The sequence below is a fragment of the Neolamprologus brichardi genome, chromosome 23 (assembly GCF_056152115.1).
Source record: "Neolamprologus brichardi isolate AB-2024 chromosome 23, ASM5615211v1, whole genome shotgun sequence".
NCBI classification, from domain to species: Eukaryota; Metazoa; Chordata; class Actinopteri; order Cichliformes; family Cichlidae; genus Neolamprologus; species Neolamprologus brichardi.
In genome coordinates, this window is record NC_142125.1 from 13,105,436 (window position 1) to 13,124,845 (window position 19,410).

A 19,410-nucleotide genomic window follows, 5' to 3' on the forward strand; every position below is an offset into this window, starting at 1 on the left:
AAGAAATTTAACGGGTTCTTCTTTTTCCTTCCTTTTGGCATAATCTTGGTAGATGAATGACAGTAAACTGTAGGCTTGGTGTCAAGTCTTCCAGTACAACCTCAAGAACCCTTCAAACAAGGAACTTAACTTATATTTCTACGACCTGTAGGACATAGTTCCAGTTTTGGTTCCTGGACTCAGTTCCTGCCTCTGAGTCAATATTAGAGCGAGAGGTGGTAAACTGGATGAATATTATTAAAATGTAAACCGCAGTTTCTGTAGGCAGACCGGGCTGAAAGGGAGAATGTAAGAGTGTGGGCAAAAACACTGAAGCAGGCTATTGTAATATTCATTTTGATTCTATATTAGAGCACAGTGGTTGTTTTAAATATTGCAAAATGGGGAAAATCTCACCCAGAAATCTACATACTAAAAACACCATTTGCAGTGCAAACAGAAATATTTTTAAAATTTTTCACTTCTCTTTCTTTTCAACCACAGACACACACACAGTCAAATCTTCACGTCTTCCTTATCAGAAAGAATCCCTCTCACCTGCAGCTAAACAGCAACATAATATGTGAAAAAAGAACTGTTTAAACTTAATAACTAACTAAATAAACGGCGAACCTGGACGTCCCAACGCTAAAAATCAAATCCTGGGTTTCTCTTTCCTGAAATGACAAATCCAAAACATCTTTGTCCAGAAACTTTGTCCCATTGGTGTCAGCCATGGGACTCAATCTTTCTATTTCTAATAATAAACAAAAAAAAAAAACGACAACACGGGTTTTAGCACTCGCTGTTCTGCGGCTCTGAGCTGTGCTAATGCCGTTAGGCTTTTAAGCAGTGTGAAGCAGACAGAGCGAGAACGGCTCCTGTGCTGTGAATGAAGCTGACTCCATTTGTGACAATAGGGAGATGAAAGCTCCAAGTGCGCACTAATGAGAGAAGCAGCAGGAACACCTACTTAATACGACAACTTCCCCTCTCTTTATTGAGCAATTACTTTTAAGTAGCCGCTTTGTGAACAAGGAATCCTAATCAGTGATTAAAGTTATTTGAGAGGCCGTAAGAGGTGTAATTGGTTATTGGGAACCCTGAGTATTGTTAAGGGGGTGACAAAGGGGTGCGGATGGATCCAGCTGTGACGCTGAGGGACTTGTATTTAACTTTTGTTTTTAACTAAGTGATACATTTATTAACACTTCAAATACTGATAATTGTGAGCGACTCATTCTTGAATGTATGCGGGCAACTGCTCTTTAGTATAGTGTATTTTATTATCCCATCCGTGTGGATTTGAATCAGTTTTTCTAAATTATGTAGTTGAGAGGGGCTTCTGTGCCTCGGATGGAGGAGTTATAAATTTTGAGGGTCTTGTTCACCACGTTGGGGCAGACTGGAGCGACAGTTTGACAGATGAATTGGTGGATCTTCTGCTGGGATGCTGTACTGGTCTGTTGTTGTAAAGAGAGCGCAGGGCATAAAGAAGAAGTTCTCGTTTTACCAGTCAGTCGATCTAAATTCGTATGCCTCACATATGGCCGTGAGCTGGGGGTACTGAGGATGAAAGCCGCGGAAACTAGCTTCCACTGAAGGGTGTCCGGGCTCTGCTCGAAAGGAGCTAGCTGAGGTGGTTCGTGCTCCTGGCTCGAATGCTTGGGTGAATTTTTGTGTTTCTGTTCTACTGGTAAGAAACTGCAGGACAGAACCAAGACGACACGAGGAGAGATGACATATTTTGGCTGGCCTAGTAAGGCCTCGGGATCCCATTTAAGACTTGGACCGGAGAGACGAGTCCAGGTGTCTCTGCTTAAACTGTGACTTGAATACAGGTAAGTGTCAGAAGATGGACGGATGGAAAGTTTTCAGTATTTGAGTTGCACGATAAACTAGTCAAGCGTCATGAAAATTTCCCCCGATGACAAAAAACGATTATATCTTCAAAAACAATGAAAAACTGGAGAAATCAACTCAGTTTTCTCAAGAAAATATCACAGAACAGATGCAGATCTCCTTCTAGTTTCAGAGACTCCATTCATGCATATTGTGGAGGGAGTTATCAGCAGTGGTGGAGGTGTGAAGTCTCAGAATGCTCAGCAGAGGAATAAAAGAATCTTTGCAGGTTGTAAATGAGTGTTTGTTGTAGTACTTCTGATCTGGACTAAGGATTAGTCAGTTCTGTGGGGGCAGGAAGATTGTTGAGCATATGTTTTCAGATTTACATATGTACAACATTATCAGAGTTACACGTGTGTAAGCGGTGGCCATCTGGCCTCTAAGGACTTAGGACAAAGCCTGGCAAAGAATATAACTGCCTTTCGCATAACGTAGCCCACATTTCTGCAAACAGAACAGTCTGCAGCAGAAAGAGCACAAACTGAGGAAACCTAAAATACAGGGAAAGAGCGATTTGGGCGCGCAGCACATAAATCCTCTCCCACAATATGAACTTGATTTACTGCTGAAAGCTTGAGCCTCTGCTGTCTGTTAGCATTTACACATGCTGCACTGAGCCTAAACAAGGGCAGGACAGTGATCCAGCGTCGGTCCACACATGGTGGCCAAAGTTTAAGAACGTTAACAAAACCCATCCTCTAAAATCAGTCTTTTACGTCTGTACAAATGTGAAATCACCGATATTCCAAATAATGGGAAGTCAGGAAAAAAAAGCTTTGTTTTATTGAGCAGCAAATACATAATCCCTCTCAGACAAAATGGACAAAAAGTGTTTCAAGTCCACATGTTTTATCTCCACATACCCACTCCAAATGTGCTGTGGAAGAGGTTGAGAGCACATTGTTTTGACATAATTATGGACTCGTTTTATTCCATCTTCCGCTGGTAAAGAGCAGCTGAGCCCTGTTCCTAATTAGCATGATATGTATAGAAGAGTGATTTACGACTTCATTTGGTTTAGAGATGCAAGGGAGGGATTTGAAGTCTTTGGAGATGTACTTGTTTTAAGTGTAAAAGGAGCAGACCAAAATTGGCTTCTGCTATTCTACGGAGAAATCCCACAGGAGGAAAAAAAAAAACTGCGATCAGGAACAATAGGCGGATTATGTTTTCGCACAAAAGCAAAGAAACAAATACTGAGGAAAGGTGAACGCTTGAAACGATAAATGGGCCGAACAATTAGCGTCTTAAGATGTGTTGTTAGCAGCGTTTTGTGATGAGCAAAAGCGTGATTCATCAAAGGTGCAGAGGGGAGCTTTGCTGTCGTTTCTTCTAAACAAAGTGGTGAGCGAGTAAATGAAGCGAGTCAAATGTCACAGCAGAAAGCCACCACTGTGTAAACTCTGCCAGTTTCATAACGTGAAACCTTTTCACAGAGACAATCGGCTGTAAGCCTGCAGACGAGCCGGTTCCTGTGCGCGACGAGTTGTGCCGTCAACTTTAACTTATAACACATGGCTTCGTGATCTGATAAAATGACACATTCGTAAGGAGGCTTTTCTAAAGCCAAAAAGTAGAGTTGAAGACCGTAAATGTTAAAATCAAATTTAAGCGTAATTAAATTGAATGGTTGTTTAATGTAACTTCTTAGGTGTCCTGACGCGTTTGAGTCACTGAGCTGTTTGGAAACATCTTTAATCATTTAAAGAGATGTTTAAAGCACCAATACAAGAAGTTAATCTAACACAGCAACTGGAGGAGCTGAGTGCTCTCTCCAAATACTGATCAGAATGTCATGTGCTCATAGTGAATCAAAGGAAATGCCACATCAAATCATATCATCGACAGAGTACTCATACAAAAAGCGGCACATAATGAATCACCGACGAGCTTGGAGAATAAAACGTTTGTTCTCGAGCATTAGGAATATATCTAAGAAGTGTTATATTAGTAGGAATTATGTTATGCATACAACTCTATTACCGTGCAGCTACACTGAACGTGTAATAATATGCAGACAGCTACGCTTCCATTACAGTTGATTAAGAAGTCTACACCGTGTGTGAGAAAAAAGAAAATGCCATGAAAATAGAAAATAGATTAGTTGCTATTTTTTACTCCTTTTTATCTTTGGTCTGCTTAGTCATTTCACAGAGAAATGCTTCATTCATCACTAAAAATGAGCACCGACTCTGGTATCAGTATTTATTTTTGCTAGTCCCAACAGGCTGTTGGATTCCAACATAGATAACGGTCAATGTTTCACAAAGCTGCTCTGGCTCCAAAAACTAAAGACACGACAGCATCTAAAAGCAAAAGCTCACCATGTTTGGCAAATGATTTGCAGACACAGTGGATTTGGGGTCACCACAGGGTTGGAGCTACAGGATAGGAGAGAGCTGTGCCAGAAGGCTGCCAATGAATCTACAGTTTGGGCGTATGACCAAAAGTGACCAAAAGAATAGGAGTCGAACAAACTGAAAATTGTTTTTCTTCGTAGGACGGAAGAGATCACCCTAACAGGAAAAGAAAAAGAAGAACACTTTCAGTGCAGAGCTGCTGCTCCATTGGGTCCAAAAGATGCCAATTGAAGTGTTTTGAACAACTGATCTAGAGGCCTTCTGCTCTCAGTGTCTCGTAAGCTTAGAGGAGAACACATCTCTCATCTGCAATAAGAATATCGTAGGATCCTAAAACCTGAAACTTGGCATGTTTGGCTGTTTCTGGTGCCACCCAAACCGGACACGGGCAGGATGAAACAAATCACCTGGGCCAATCTATCAGCTGACTGATCACAGGTAGTGCAGATATTCGGGATCGTTAATGATGAGTGCCGAAACGCCTAAATGCTTATGGCAACTTGGCATCAATATCATCGTCTTTCAAAGCACCTCGAGCACAATCGATCTCCTCTGATCTCAGAAGTTAAGTAGGGTCAGGTCTGGTTAGTACTCGGATGGGCCGCCCGGAAATACCAACTGGTGTAAGCTCAGAGGTGGCTGTGGCTTAGGAGTATCCTCAGGCAAGATACCGAACCCCAAGTTGCTTGCGATGCTTCCATCGTGAGTGTGAATGTTCGATAGAAAGCTCTTCGGCATAGAGAGAATGGGTGTGTGTGAAAGGGTTAATGAGGCTTGTAGTATATAGCACTTTGAGGGTTCAAGCAGAGTAGAAAAACACTATGTAAGAACCAGTCCATTTACCATACATTATGCTGGGCTATAAGATAAATGTGTCTGTTTCTTTATGTCAGTTACTTCCTTGTATTTTAAAATATCAATATGAATAAAACTTAAAAAACACTCACACCACACTTTAATAGAAGTTATTGAGCAGCGACTCAGACTAACAAGATGGCAGTCCAGGTGTGGGGAAAGCAAATGATGAGAATGTCCGATTGAACAAATAAAAGCACTGCTGCATTTAGCATTAGCCCAGAAAAAATTTAAATTAAAAATTTAAATTTCTCATTTTTGGATTGAATTTTTGACATCATGTACAAAGGAAATGTAATCATTTTAAGGATGATGAAGTTTATTATTGCTGTTATTTGATGAAATCCAAAGCTAAACTATGAATGACTAGAAGGCCAAGATTTCCCATGTGCAAGTTCAGTTTTCGAAATCTTACTCAGCAGTCAAACTTCCTTACACTATGTAGACACAACCATGAAAGAATAGACAGGATATGTAGAAAACCGTTTTAGCAATACTACAAACTTTGAGGACGAGCCGTGAGATTTAGAGAAGTGAAATGTCTCATACTTGTAAGATTACACTAAAAATCTGTGGCTGTTATAGCCCGATGAAATACACACTGTAATAAATATCGTTAGCACAGAGGAAACAACATTGCGCGAAACTTCCAAGCAGAAAGATTCTCCTCGGTTAAGACTTTGCACACACGGCAGAAAACACACAACAAGTAGCTGAAGTAGAGCATGTGTTCCAGTTAAGATAAAAGTAGCCTTGTTACGCGCTGTGAGCTGGAGCCTGTGGTATCTACGGGGACACTGACACACTCAGTGGTGGATTTCCTGTAAATTCTCCTGGTGACACCCATGAGGGACTCTGACATAACAACCGGTAGTCAGTTTGCCTCTGGCCAGTCAAGCAGGGAGGAATAAAAACAGCTTATGCACATGTTCGACACTTTGGAACTGCTCTGAGCAAACAATTAGCAGGTTTCTGGTAACTTAACGTGAAAAAAGTTCTTTGTTTTAAACAGCAGAATAACAGCACTTCTCAGATGTTTAACTTTCACTATGATTAGCCCACTGCACAAAAAGTTTTATCTTGATAACAAGCAGAAAGACATTATGAGACATAACAGCGAGTTACTGACGCAAAATAACTTCAGTATCAAAGGTTGTGGTTTTGGGGCTATCGCTTCACATCAATCAGACTATAAAGCATTTAATATTCGAAATATTCTGAATGGAAATGCAAATGATGACTCACTCCAGAGCGATTCAGTTTCCCATGCTGTGTCTGACAGTTTTTGTTCACACCATATACATGTTTACATTCATTTCATGGAGGGGAAAAAAAATCCCCATCTGAACGCTTGAGTAAGATCATTCTAAACAGAACTTCAGAGCAGCTGTTTGCACGAAGCAGTGAATCAACGACAAGGCCCCTCTAACGACTGAAACGCCTCTCAAAATAGTGTCAGGGTTGGAATGTGGAGAAAAAAGGCACAAGACAAAATTCAAAAGACACCCCTGGTGTGAAATCTGAAGAGTCAGCAGAAAGCGAATCTCCGGTCTGTGTCGTGAGGACGGTCTCTGTCCTCAACATCACGTTTACCATCCCGTTCTCGCGCGTAGGTCACAGCGAAACAGAGAAGTCCCAGGGAGCGCTGAGCGGACACCGACTCGTCATCAGCATGTTTTGATCTGTTCGCACAGCTGCACGAGTGCTAAACGTTTTAACCAGCATACCTCTCTCTATGACTATGAAAGCAAAACATGTCAAAGAAGAACATTAGCTCTAAAACAGGCCGTTTCTCATAAAATATAATGATTTATTCCTCTGGGTTTTAAGGAAAGGCCGCAGTGTCCTACATCAATAACACAAGGGCTTTTTAAACTATTTTCAGAGCTTGACGGCACCCATTAAATGACACACTGTTGTCAATACCGTTTTAGCAAAGCTGGGCCTAATATGCTTCAGAGGAGTAGTTTTCGTTGCAGAGCTGTTGCAGTGGATTGCGTTACCTTGTACAGTTATTCATCATATTTTGTCCACCTCTCCCACAGGATGTTGCATCGTGATTAAAAAAAAAAAAAATAAAAATCACACAACCTTTAAAAAAATTTGCAAAAATAAATCTTTAAAGCTAAGCTCCGGCGTAAAAGCCGGCATTAGAAAAAAACTGGAGCATTAGTGACTCTACGAAAAAACAATCAAACCTTCCTACAGTGCATGTACCATATGAGATCAACTTAAACCCCAAAATCTTTTATTGGAAGGAACTTTGAGTCTCTGTCTGAGACATATATGTCTTTCACTTCCTATTTTCTGGGGCTTTAATCAGAACAAGTGATCCTCAAATAAAAAATAAATAAATAAAATCTAAATGGAGGTTTGGCTAACTGTCTGCCATCCCGTCTGCACACAGTAAACATGGCCTCAGAGTGCTCATTCCAGCCCCAATGCTGGCCCCTGCTAGACAAAAGGGACAGCAGGGTGCTGTGCCAAATTGACTTGTCCCTAATTTTTTTATGCTAATCCTCAATTTTACATCAGGCAGTCCCCACGTTTGATATAACAGATATTACACAGATAAATGAGGAGACACCCAGATAATCTGTTCATAAAGACGTCTTATCCGCTGACAAGTGGAGATGTCTGCAGATGGCTTTACATATTTGCATGATCAAAACGCTGACAACAACCAATCGAGTGTCATTTCTAAATGTTTTAATGGAAAGGGGAACGCTTAAGCAGCCCATGAAAGCTCAGTACTCTGCAAAATCTGCAAGAGGCTGCAACCTATAGATGTTTAATCAACAGTGTCACATAGAACTAAACCCAGAGCAGCTGGAAACATCTGCACATGTGCAGAGGAAGAGGCTATTTGACAGTTTTCCCAGTTTATGTAAATACAGTAAAAAGTGACATTGAAAGGTCAGGTTTCCATGGGTCACTTTGACCTCATTCAGCTCAGCAGAGTAAAACATTTACATTACAAAGTACAACACTGCAATTATTATATAATGTACAGATGTATTCCCACCCTCTTCATATTGTTTCATTAATCCTCTTAATACACGGACAATGCATAACGCGGAAAATAAGACGGTGGCTATGGGTGTGGATTAAATGTTGGTGAAGTGACATTTTAAAATCTCAAGGGTTTAATGGAGCCGCAAATCATAAACTGGCCATGAAAACACTTTTTTTTCTAATTTGCAGAAGGAGCAGTGCTGTGGGCTGGGGTAAAAATCAATACTCAAAACTGAGCCTCATTTATTCTGTGTGGTGTAGCGCTGGAATTTGGACACTGGTTGAAGAAAGGCGATCACAACAACAAGTAAGGGCTTGAATGAAAAACCAGTGACGTACATAATTTAAAATGAGAATTCTTAAGATTTGTACCAATTCAAAGTCTTTTTCCATACAATTTATAATTGGAAATGTTCAGTAAAAGTGTTAAGTTACAACAACACACATTTCTTCTGCTGCACTCTGTATGCACACTGCTGATCTCCTGACACATTTTCTCCTAATTAATGCAACATAAACAAGCAAACATTAAAGGCAGGCCTATTGGATTAAAGCACACCTATAGATCCCACTAATGTCATTATAGCAGCATCGTATTAATCTAAAAGATCTAATGTTTTCTTGGGCATTTAAAACTTTGAAAATAATAATTTCACGCTCGTTGTCTCAAACCACCACACATTTAAGGACCTTTTTTTATGGCAAATGTAACACTAGGAGGATTCAAAGGACAAAGAGCACACAAACCATCCTAAACTTTGTAGCAAGTTTCCTACTTCCTACTCCAAAAAAAGAGCCAGACCTTGGTGCTGCCAGTGACTCTTACAAATGAGCAAGTTTATCAGAACTCTCCCAAAATGTACAGATTTAAAAGCATGAATCATCCATGGTAATTACTGGGATAATCTGGATGAGCAAAATGGGCAAAACTTATGGATTCAGCCCTACCAACATCAATCCTGGACCTCCTGGTAGAAGGCTAAAGAGGCTTTGGAACATCCCTGCTCAGGTGATTCTAATACAGTAACTAAGATACAGTTTTGAATCAATAAGACAGGTGGGAATGACAACTGATGGGCTTCAACATTAAAAAAAATATTAAAAAGTGTGAAGAGCCACTGGTCAGACATAAGAGAAAGCACCTGACACTCAGCACGATGGTTAACAACCTGCTCACAGGTCACACTTCCAGTTCCTCTTCCCAGACTCACTCTACTTGGGATTCACACATTTCCACATCCTCTTCCTTCACCCAACCAACTCTGCTGATAATGAAGACAACGAAAAGATGCCAGCAAGGACGACAAAACTTTGTCCAGTTATGACTCTCGGGGATCTGAGAAAGTGGATTTGATGATTACAAAGCCAAAGAGCTGCACTACCAGCTCTAAAAGCAACGCACAGCAAACCTAGATGATGTCTCAGACCCAGTCTTTCTCAGTTACACTTCACCTAACCTCAACATGAGTCTTCTTTCTTTATCTTTAATCTTATCAAATTTCTATATCTGGGACTTACCAGCAGCAGTCTGCCCGCACAGAAAAAAATTAACATATCACCAAATTTAATCTCACAAAATCTCATCTTAACCTCACCAAATCTGTCACAACCGCTACCATTTTCACCTTGTGAGTCTGTCCCTGTCATAATGGCAAAATGCGTTCCTGGGAAAATATAATGTACCAGCAATGGTTTGATTACTTTGGCGGGTGTTTATATGTCTGTGGAAAGATGCTGTCAGTGCAACAGAATCACTAATGTGTGAAATGAAGTGATGAAGCTTGTGTATTAGTTGAAATCAAACTGAGGGGAGGAGTTTGAAGATGGGTGCCGTCCAACCCAACAGCAGTAAAGTTGACCCTTGCCTGTAGTTAATGAATGATTTAACGATCAGGTATAATTTCTTAACCTAAACTGGACCAGTATAAAAGTGCAGCAGTTATAAAGTCAAACATGTCCAACTTTACAGTTTTACAGGTAAAGCCGGCGCAGATGAAACAAGGTGAAGCTGCCATCTTTTAAAAATATGTTTTTCCGATGCGAGCAGATATCTTATGGAAACTTTTTGCTTTTCTGTGTCACTCTTCAGTTTACTTCCTCAGGCTAAGCTACATCTTTTACAGGCCACCCAAATGGTGTGCAAACATTTTTTTCAGCTTTGTAGGTCATGTTGGCTTTCAAAGTTTAAAGATGGACAAGGTCTGCTTTGTGCAACAGAATCCCTGGTGTGTGAAATGAAGTGATGAAGCTTGGTGTTGCGTGTGCAAAAGAGCAGTGTGGTGTTACTCAAGGCTCCATCCTGGGGTCTTTTCCATTCAGTACTCTAGCTCATACAGTGGGGAAAAAACAACAATAAATGCAGCTTCTGCTGTTAAAGATGTCAAATCAAGGACACAGATATAAATTTTAAGTGCAAGCACATCAAAACAATATTATAGAATTGCCCATTATCACAATAAGAATTCATAAGAATTCCAAGAATTGTTCTCAGACTTCAAAAAACTTGATGATCAAGTAAACAAGCTCTACATTCTCTCTGTTCTTTGTTTATAACCAATTACAGGGACAATTAAAAGATGAAACTGTATATTAGTACAGGGAAAAAGCTCAATGTGTCTTTTCATGACACCTTCAGCTTTGTTTCTCTTACCTTAATTTTTTTCTACGAAAAGGGCTTCGTGTCACCTTGTGTGAAGCATATAAAGAGTTTTGATTTTGAAAGCTTAAAAGCTGCTTTACAGCTTCAATTGTTGTTGTTTTTTATTTTTCTCAAATGGTGGGCAGAGCTCAAAAAGAAGCCATCTAAGAACAATTTTTACACTACCAACATCTGGAGTACAAGACGGTCTGTAAGTCAAACCACAAACCCCTACAGACAGCAGTGTTTTCAGCCTGACAGTGTGCTCTCGTCCTGGTGAATTTCATAACCGTTTCCCCTGTTTTGGAAATCTAGGGCTCTCGGGGGGGTTTGAGGGCAGAGGTTTAGATAATTTTCACGTTACAACACATAACTGGAAGGGAAAGTGAGGACAGAGAATATTATTGTTTGTGTTTGTAGCTCTGTCTTCACAATAGGAGCATATGCAAAATAAAAGCATCAATTCCTTTAAAAAGTCTATAAGTAGCTCTGAGTAGGTCATAATGTTTCAGGTTTCAGTGTTATTTCTTGGCAGTAAAAGAAAAAAACCGCTTCCTGTGTTCTCGTCTGCTCTCTTATTTAAACAAAAAGATTTTTTAAACAATTTGCATACGTCTTCCTATTATTGTAGAAAACGTGTGCTAATGCAAAGTATGACTTTATAAAGGTAAAAATATACAGCACACTGTACAGATTAAATTCCATTTGCTTCCTTTTTCTACTGAAGAATATGAATTTAGAAAAAAGAAAATTGATTATTATAAGCAACTCCACGTCAAAGTGGAATCCACATATTTTAGCTTTATTTTAAATAATCGTTATATGACATGACATTCTTAATAACAATCTTAATTATAACCTTACATTTCAACACGTATTGCATATGAAGTTGCAGCACTAGAGTCTTTTTTTTTTTCACAAAAACAAGCCATCAGCTCCCAGGGGACCTAAAAAAAGCAGACAACACAAGGCTTCCTGCGCTCACACTTGACTGCAAACCACACTGCCAACACTGCTTGTAAATTAGACATGCAATAACACCTCTGCCACAATTAATAGCCAGAAATTCAATATTGTAAACAGGCGATAACTGATGAATTATCCCGTTTTTAAGAGAAACTCAAAAATAAAGCAAATAAAACCGCCCATTTCACAGAGGACTACAGAACAGGATGATATAATAACCCAAACATTACCTAGAAATTCTCCAAATCTCAGAGCAACAAGAAGGTCAGAACAACTTTGATGGTTGATTATTTGAAAGACCTCTGTAAAAGTTTCTAGAGATGCTTTCATGAGGCTAATTTTAGGTGTTTAGTCACACTGTGAGCCAAACACAGCAGCTGTGCACAGCTGTGGCTCAGGAGCCAGAGCGGGTCGTCTGTTCAATTCATTTTTTATTTACATAACACCAGCTCATAGAAAACTACAGGGGAGAGGAGTCCTGGCATATAAACACACAGGTAATGAAAAGAAGGGAGCCGAGAGGAACTGAAGTGCATCATGGGAAGTTCCCGGGCCCATAGTAGCATATCTAAGGGATGGTTCAGGGACACCTGATGAAGCCCTGAGTGTAAGCCTTACCAAGGCTATTCTGGTAATCAGAAGGTCAGCAGCTTGATCCACTGCTCCTGCATCAATCTATAACTCATCTTGATTGGGTGTCAAATATAAAGTTCTTAAAACAAGCTCCTGTATGAATGTGCAAGTAAAAATGCATAAAAGCAGTTTGAATGGTTAAAAATATAAACATAATCTATAAATACAAGTCCATTTAATATTAATCTAAATTCAGTTTGCAAGCATTTCTTTAATATTAATATTATCTTTAATATTAACTAGTTAACTAGTATTTACTACTTATTTAGACTCTTTTTCTCCAATTGATCATCAACGTGTCTTTTACACCCCAGTCCTACAAAAGTCCTGCGATTAATTAATGTTTCAATCCTAAATATGATCAACCGATCTCCAACTAACAAATAAATAAATAAAAACAAAAGGCTCTTTATCATCACTTCATATATGTTTCAGTGTCTTTCATCAATGAGGTTTTTAGGGATGAAAATCATGTTGTATGTACATTGTATGAATTATACTGTGTGGAAATCAATTTTAAGTGCACCTGGGAATATTTGTTGAACAAGCAGCTGTAGCATTGGCTATGTACCACTGACGTTCAAGCTGGCAGTAGTTAAACCGTTAGCTGATCCAGCTGCCTTAGCTAATTATAGGCCAATGTCTAACTTATCTTTTAATCTCAAAAATTCTTGAAAGAGTAGCTGTAACAGCTAACAGATCATCTGCAGAGTTATGATTTATTTAAAGTCAGGTTTCAGAACTCACCACAGTACAGAAATGGTTATAAATGTAAAGGTTACAAATGATCTTCTTCTGGCCTCTGACAGCAGATTCATCTCTGTACTTGTCCTGCTAGACCTCAGTGCAGTGTTTAATACTGTTGCCCATAATACTTTACAGCGATGAGAGCATGCTGTAGCTATTACAGGTACTGTGCTGCAGCTGTTTGAATCATAACCATCTAATAGGCTCCAATTTATTTATGTAAATGGAGAGTCGTCCTCACACACTAAGGTTAATTATGGAGTTCCACAGGGTTCAGTGCTAGGACCCATTCTGTTTCCATTATACACACCTCCCTTAGGCAGTATCATCAGAAGCCATAGCATACATTTTCACTGCTATGCAGAAGACACCCAACTTTATCTATTCATGAAGCCAGATAACAGACACTAATTAGTTAAACTGCACGAATGTCTTAAAGATATCAAGATCTGGGTGACCTCTAATTGTCATGGTCCAGCGTTTTGACTTTATTGTTATTATTTTCTAGCTTCTTCTGATTTTGTATCAGTCCTTAGGGTTTTTTGGTTCTTGTGTCTTGTTGTATCCCGGTGTTGTGTTCGTGTCTTTCAGTGTGTGTTTATAAAACAGTGTGTACTTCCTGTTTTACTTTGATGGTCTATGCCTGTTCTCACTGTGTTCAGCTTGTGTCTTCCTGTCATCACGTCCATTAGGATCAGCTGTGCTTCCCTCCTGTGTGTCATTGCCTGATTACCTTGTGTGTGTGTGTATATATAGTGGGTGTCAGTCTGTGCTCTTTGTCGGCTTGTATGCGTTAGTTGGTGTTTCTCCGCGTCTCTCTACCCTCATCCTGGCGTGTTCCAGGTTTGTTCTTCAATTTTCCCCCAGTTCAGGTCATGTCTTAGTGCTGTTCTTACCACTCTCGCTTTTGTTTGTATATCACTGGTTGTAAATAAAACGCTCACTCGCATCAAGCCAGTGCCTGCATTTTGGGTCCACACCAGACGGCTTCCCCCGCAACCCGTGACACCAATTTTCTGCTTCAGATAAAACTGAGATTATTGTACTCGGCTCTACGAATCTTAGAAAAATGGTATCTAACCAGATTCTTACTCTGGATTGCATAAGCTTGGCCTCCAGTTAATGAATGATTTAACGATCAGGTATAATTTCTTAACCTAAACTGGACCAGTATAAAAGTGCAGCAGTTATAAAGTCAAACATGTCCAACTTTCCAGTTTTACAGGTAAAGCCGGTGCAGATGAAACGAGGTGAAGCTGTCATCTTTTAAAAATATGTTTTTCTGATGTGAGCAGATGCCTTATGGAAACTTTTTGCTTTTCTGTGTCACTCTTCACAGTTTACTTCCTCGGGCTAAGCTGCATCCTTTACAGGTCACCCAAATAATGTGCAAACGTTTTTTCACAGCCGCACTCTCATCAACTGTGCTGCAGTGACTGTAGATCACGTTGGCTTTCATCTTGACAATGGCTAAAGAAGTGTTTGGTATTTTACACACCTGTGAACAAACTCATGTGTGTAATTTAACACTTACATAATAAATGAAAACATATCATGCGTGTATTACTTCTAGGTCTTGAATAGGCACCATCTTGTTTTAACAATCTTATAGTACCGTATCACCCCATTAGAGCACTTCACCCTGAAACTGTAAGCTTACTTGTGGGCTTACTCTAGCTTACTTGTGATTCCTAGAGTATTTCAGTGCAGAATGGGAGGCAGAGCTTTCAGCTTCAAGGCACCTCTGCTGTGGATCCAGCTTCCAGTTTGGATTCACAAGACAGACATCCTCTTTATTTTTGAGATTAGGCTTAAAACCATTCTTTTTAATAAAGGATATTTTTAGGACCCCGAATCCTCCCTTAGTTATGCTGCAATAGGTCTAGGCTGCTGGGGAATTCCCATGATGCATTGAGTGTTTCTTCTTCCATCACCTTTTTCACTCACTATGTGTTAATAGACCTCTTTGCATTTAATCATTATCTATTATTAATCTCTGGCTTTCTTCCACAGCGTGTCTTTGTCTTCCTCCCCTAACCCCAACCGGTCGTGGCAGATTGCCCCCCCACCCTCCCTGAGCCCTCTCAGGTTCTGCTGGAGGTTTCTTCCTGTTAAAAGGGAGTTTTCCCTTCCTACTCTCACCAAAGTGCTTGCTCATAGGGGGTCATATGATTGTTGGGGTTTTCTCCGTTTTCTTTGTATTATTGTAGGGTCTTTAAGATGCAATATAAAGTACCTTGAGGCAACTGCTGTTGTGATTTGGCGCTATATAAATAAAACTGAATTGAATTGAACTTTCCATTCAGTCTTAACACATCATAGCCAGAGTATTGTAAGCTCCATACTTCAGTAAGAAGAAAAAGATAAAAAAGAATATGCTGTTTAGAATCACGTCATATATGTTTTAGTGTCAGAGCTTTTTAGGGATGAAATTATATCGTATGTTTGATGAATTGTACTGTATGGAAATCAATATCAAGTACACATGGGAATATTCACTGAACAAGCAGTTCAGTTTAACACTTAGATTTCTGTCTCAGTAACTGTTAAATATAATGCTGAATAAAGAAATGCCCAAGACACTCAACAGTAAAATTTAAAATGTACTCTGTTGCACTTGTAACCACTGTAAGGGTAGGACGGGTTTACTACTAACTGCAGAAGATGAAATGTGGGCGATACTAAACATGGAGAGTGCAGAGTTTAACAACAAAAATATCATATTAATAATAAACGCTGCAAAGTGGGACATTTTAATTATTTTGTAAGATAATGATATTTTCTTAGTTGAAGCAATTTGAAGACTGTGTGCTTACCTGCCGGCTCGGAGAGTGTGGCCTCTCCCATCTGTTTGTAAGGGTTGAACTTGGGCTTGGGGGCGACCACAGGTGCAAACTTCTTAGGTGCCTGCTGCTGCGAGACGGAGATGCTCGCACTACCCAAAGATGGAGTGGTCTCCATCCTGGCAGTCACCTGTCCTGTCTGCTCACTCACTGGGTTCCACATGGTTCTAAGGAGGGGACACAGAGTTATTAAAAGTCAGGGGCTGCAAACTCAAGAGTGATGCAGAAATTAAAAGTGCGCTGCAGGGACAACAAATTTAATGGGTGGGGTGTAATGTTAACTGTGACAAAGCGCAGGTTTCTCTGCATGCATACTCGATGAGGAAACAGAGACAATGGAGATTTTACTTCCCAAATTACAGCCTGCAATGGCAAGCGGGAGAATTAATATTGTTCACATGACAAATAATGATGCTAAGTGTATGGATACCAGCTAAATTGGTAAAGCAGTAATAAATTACTACATTTACATGATTATTTCTTCACTTTTTGAACTCGTCTTGTAAAACTAATTGTAACACAGGAGCCCACAGACGTTGCGCCACTCTCTCCGAGTGATGTGGAAACGAGTAAGGTCCAAAGTAAGACATGCTAACGAGGTCAGTTCTGAAGTATTGTGATGTAGAAAACAACTGTGAAGGACTGTCAAGTAAACTAGTGATGTTCAAAATGCTCTTAAATATTTAAAACTCATGTATTGCAATCAGGAGTGTTCTACTTTTAGTTGGTTATTTTTTGAAAATTAGGCTACGTCCACACCTACCCGGGTATTTATGAAAACGCAGATTTTTCTATGCGTTTGCACCTTTCGTCCACACGTAAACGGCGTTTTCGGTCACTGAAAACGGAGATTTCTAAAAACGCCTGCCAGGGTGGATATTTTCCGCCTTTTTTGACGTCACACTGTGCGCCACGTTATTGTTTTGGTGAAATGAATTTCTACAATACTGTTACTGTTAATTGTACTCTCTGCAGTGTTTAAATGCTTACATAAATGCTTATGTATACGACTGGGTTCTGCTTCTATGCCCCAGCTTTGTTTACTATTTCCCACCCAGGCTTCGAGACTTCTGATTGGCCAACATTTCTACACGGTTAGGAATATATCGCCACCTGTTGCTTTGGCATGTTCCTAGCAGCGTTTTCCTTCATTTCTGCGTTTACGTGTGGATGGGATTTTAGTCACCAGGGACATCCCTACTTATAACATGAAACAGAAACCCTGCCCTTAGCCAGACTGCCCTTTCACCTTTGGCTGACATTTGGCAACAGGATGAGTGCACTAACCATGTGTGAACGTTAGCAATGAAAAAAGCGCTTGTATGAATGCGTGCGAATGGGCATGTCTCCAAATATCCATACCAAGCCCTGCAAGCACGACTAAAAATCTGAATATTTACCCCCAGCTGTACATGACAGCAGTACGAACTGTACTTTTACTCACATTCTTTAAATTGCTCAAGTTCATAGTGAGTTTGACAGTTTCAGTGCGACCTGACCTACTGCATTAAACACCTTCTATGTGTCACCGTTTCTGCTTTATAAAAGAGGTGACTGAGGCCACTGTATCCACATGCAGCACAAGTTACACTAATTATAAGCGTACAAAGCTCACGTCTACTTTTTTTCCTCCCCGACGACGGAGTCTGCTTGAAAGCGTCTGGCAGAATTACGCTGTAAAACGAAAAACAAGGCAATAAACAGCGTGTTCTGACATGCAGCAAAGTGTCCGATTTAATAAAGCAACAACAAGCGTTAAAGTCGAAAGGAAATCACTTTGAACTCTGACTCTGAGCCTTCGCTTTCTTTACTTGCACACTTGCTTGCGATGTCGGCACGAGATCAACAAATCAAAAGAGTGATATGAGAGACAAAGAGCGGTGAAAACAACAAAGTACTTTAAAAACAAAAAGACTTTGGAAGAGGAAAAAGTATTGAAAAATGCTGTAACCCTGATGTAACCATCAATGATTTTTTTTAAGCGTTGATGTAGCTGTCAAAAATGAGATCAGATGAGTGTTTGGGAATGACAGAACAATGATCCACAGTCGCGCATGCACACACAAAAAAACAACACTTGACTACTTATTACTTAATTTCACGTCGTTTCTGTTGTCTTTGTTTTTGGGAGGGTGCATGAGAGTCGAACTTATCAAAATGTTCCAAAATGGCACCAAGTCTCACCTCTAACCAATGCTTTTGTTTAACATGCATGTCGGTAATACAGTTCCAGCGAAGGGAAGACCACCACAGAGTGGAGGAACTTGCAGCAGCTGAGGACACAAACCTCCAGTATTTCACCATCGCATTCTGAAATCACTTGAAATATTTGAACTATTTATACGGCGCGCTTTTCCCCATCCTTCTTTTTGTTTGTGTTTGTTGTGCTGTGTTCTGATGTTTTTACTGTTTATTATCCTCACTCTGACTGATACAGGGTTTACATTCTTTCTCCGGAGCACAGCAGTAAAAGCCCACGCACAATCATCTTTTAATATCTGCTCAAATCCCTGCTCCTCCTGCCGTCTGAATGGTTCTTACTTTTGATTCTCCCCCCCTTCTCTCATGCTCTTAATGCTACAATTCAGACGCTCGCTGGTGTCTCACACCCACCTGTCCTTTCAATGCAAATGCTTTCATTTCCCAATGCTCAAATGGCTAACAAAATAAAAGATGAATTGAAAGGGAAAAGGAGGGAAAGAGAAGAAATGATCTTAGGATGTGTGAGTAAGACTCAATATGTGACATCCTGAAAGGAAAATTTCTGTGTCAGTGTGTGGTTGCATTCTTTGGTGATGGCAAATAATGCGCAGCGGGGCGTCGCTTTATGGATACTGGGCCCTAAAGTGCACATTAAACCCACTCACATCTGTTATTTTAAATAAAATTTCTGCAAAACAAGTGACTTCTGTGCCGTTCCGAGCGCACAACACAGAAGCCACTTCACTGATGACTTCAGCATATAATCATTGCTGTGATTCATAGATTACGCGTGTGATCAGCTAGGCTTATAAATTGCAGCGGCCTTCATTTTAAACAGAAAATCACGACTGCACTGAAATAATAATTCAGGACTGGCCTCGAATAAAAATCTCTGATTGTGTTTTAAAAATGTGACCTCTTTTTAAAAATAGTTTAATAACAGTGCTCTGGATTTTTATTATTTTTTTAAGATTTGTTTGCAGCATGAGCGCCGTGCGATTTTAAGGTTTCAGGGCTGCAAAGCGAAGCCACTTCCTGGATGCTTTGGAGCAGTTCCATAGCAGCAGTCTTCCTCAGCAGGTCTTCTCGCAATCTTTTGTGCGCTACATATTAATTGACTATGATCAATATGGTTCAGTGACTTGTGATGCAGTTTACCCCGGAGGCACCCTGGCGGGGGGTTTTTAAGCTCAAAAAGGCTGCACGCGGGCGTGTCACACGTATGCGTACATTTCAGCATTTCATCTGTCAAATGATTTTTTTTCCC

The 19,410-nt window shown here is 40.1% G+C and overlaps 1 protein-coding gene across 2 annotated transcripts in view; it reads right to left on the reverse strand.

Moving 5' to 3' along the window:
- lpp (LIM domain containing preferred translocation partner in lipoma) overlaps positions 1–19,410 on the reverse strand; it is a 182,329-nt gene that overhangs the window by 101,961 nt on the left and 60,958 nt on the right. For both annotated transcript variants that reach the window (XM_006790413.2, XM_006790414.2), the window contains one exon: positions 15,915–16,108. In XM_006790413.2, coding sequence (XP_006790476.1) covers positions 15,915–16,104 — 190 coding nt within the window. In that variant the 5' untranslated portion in view covers positions 16,105–16,108. The remainder of the gene's footprint in view (positions 1–15,914; positions 16,109–19,410) is intronic.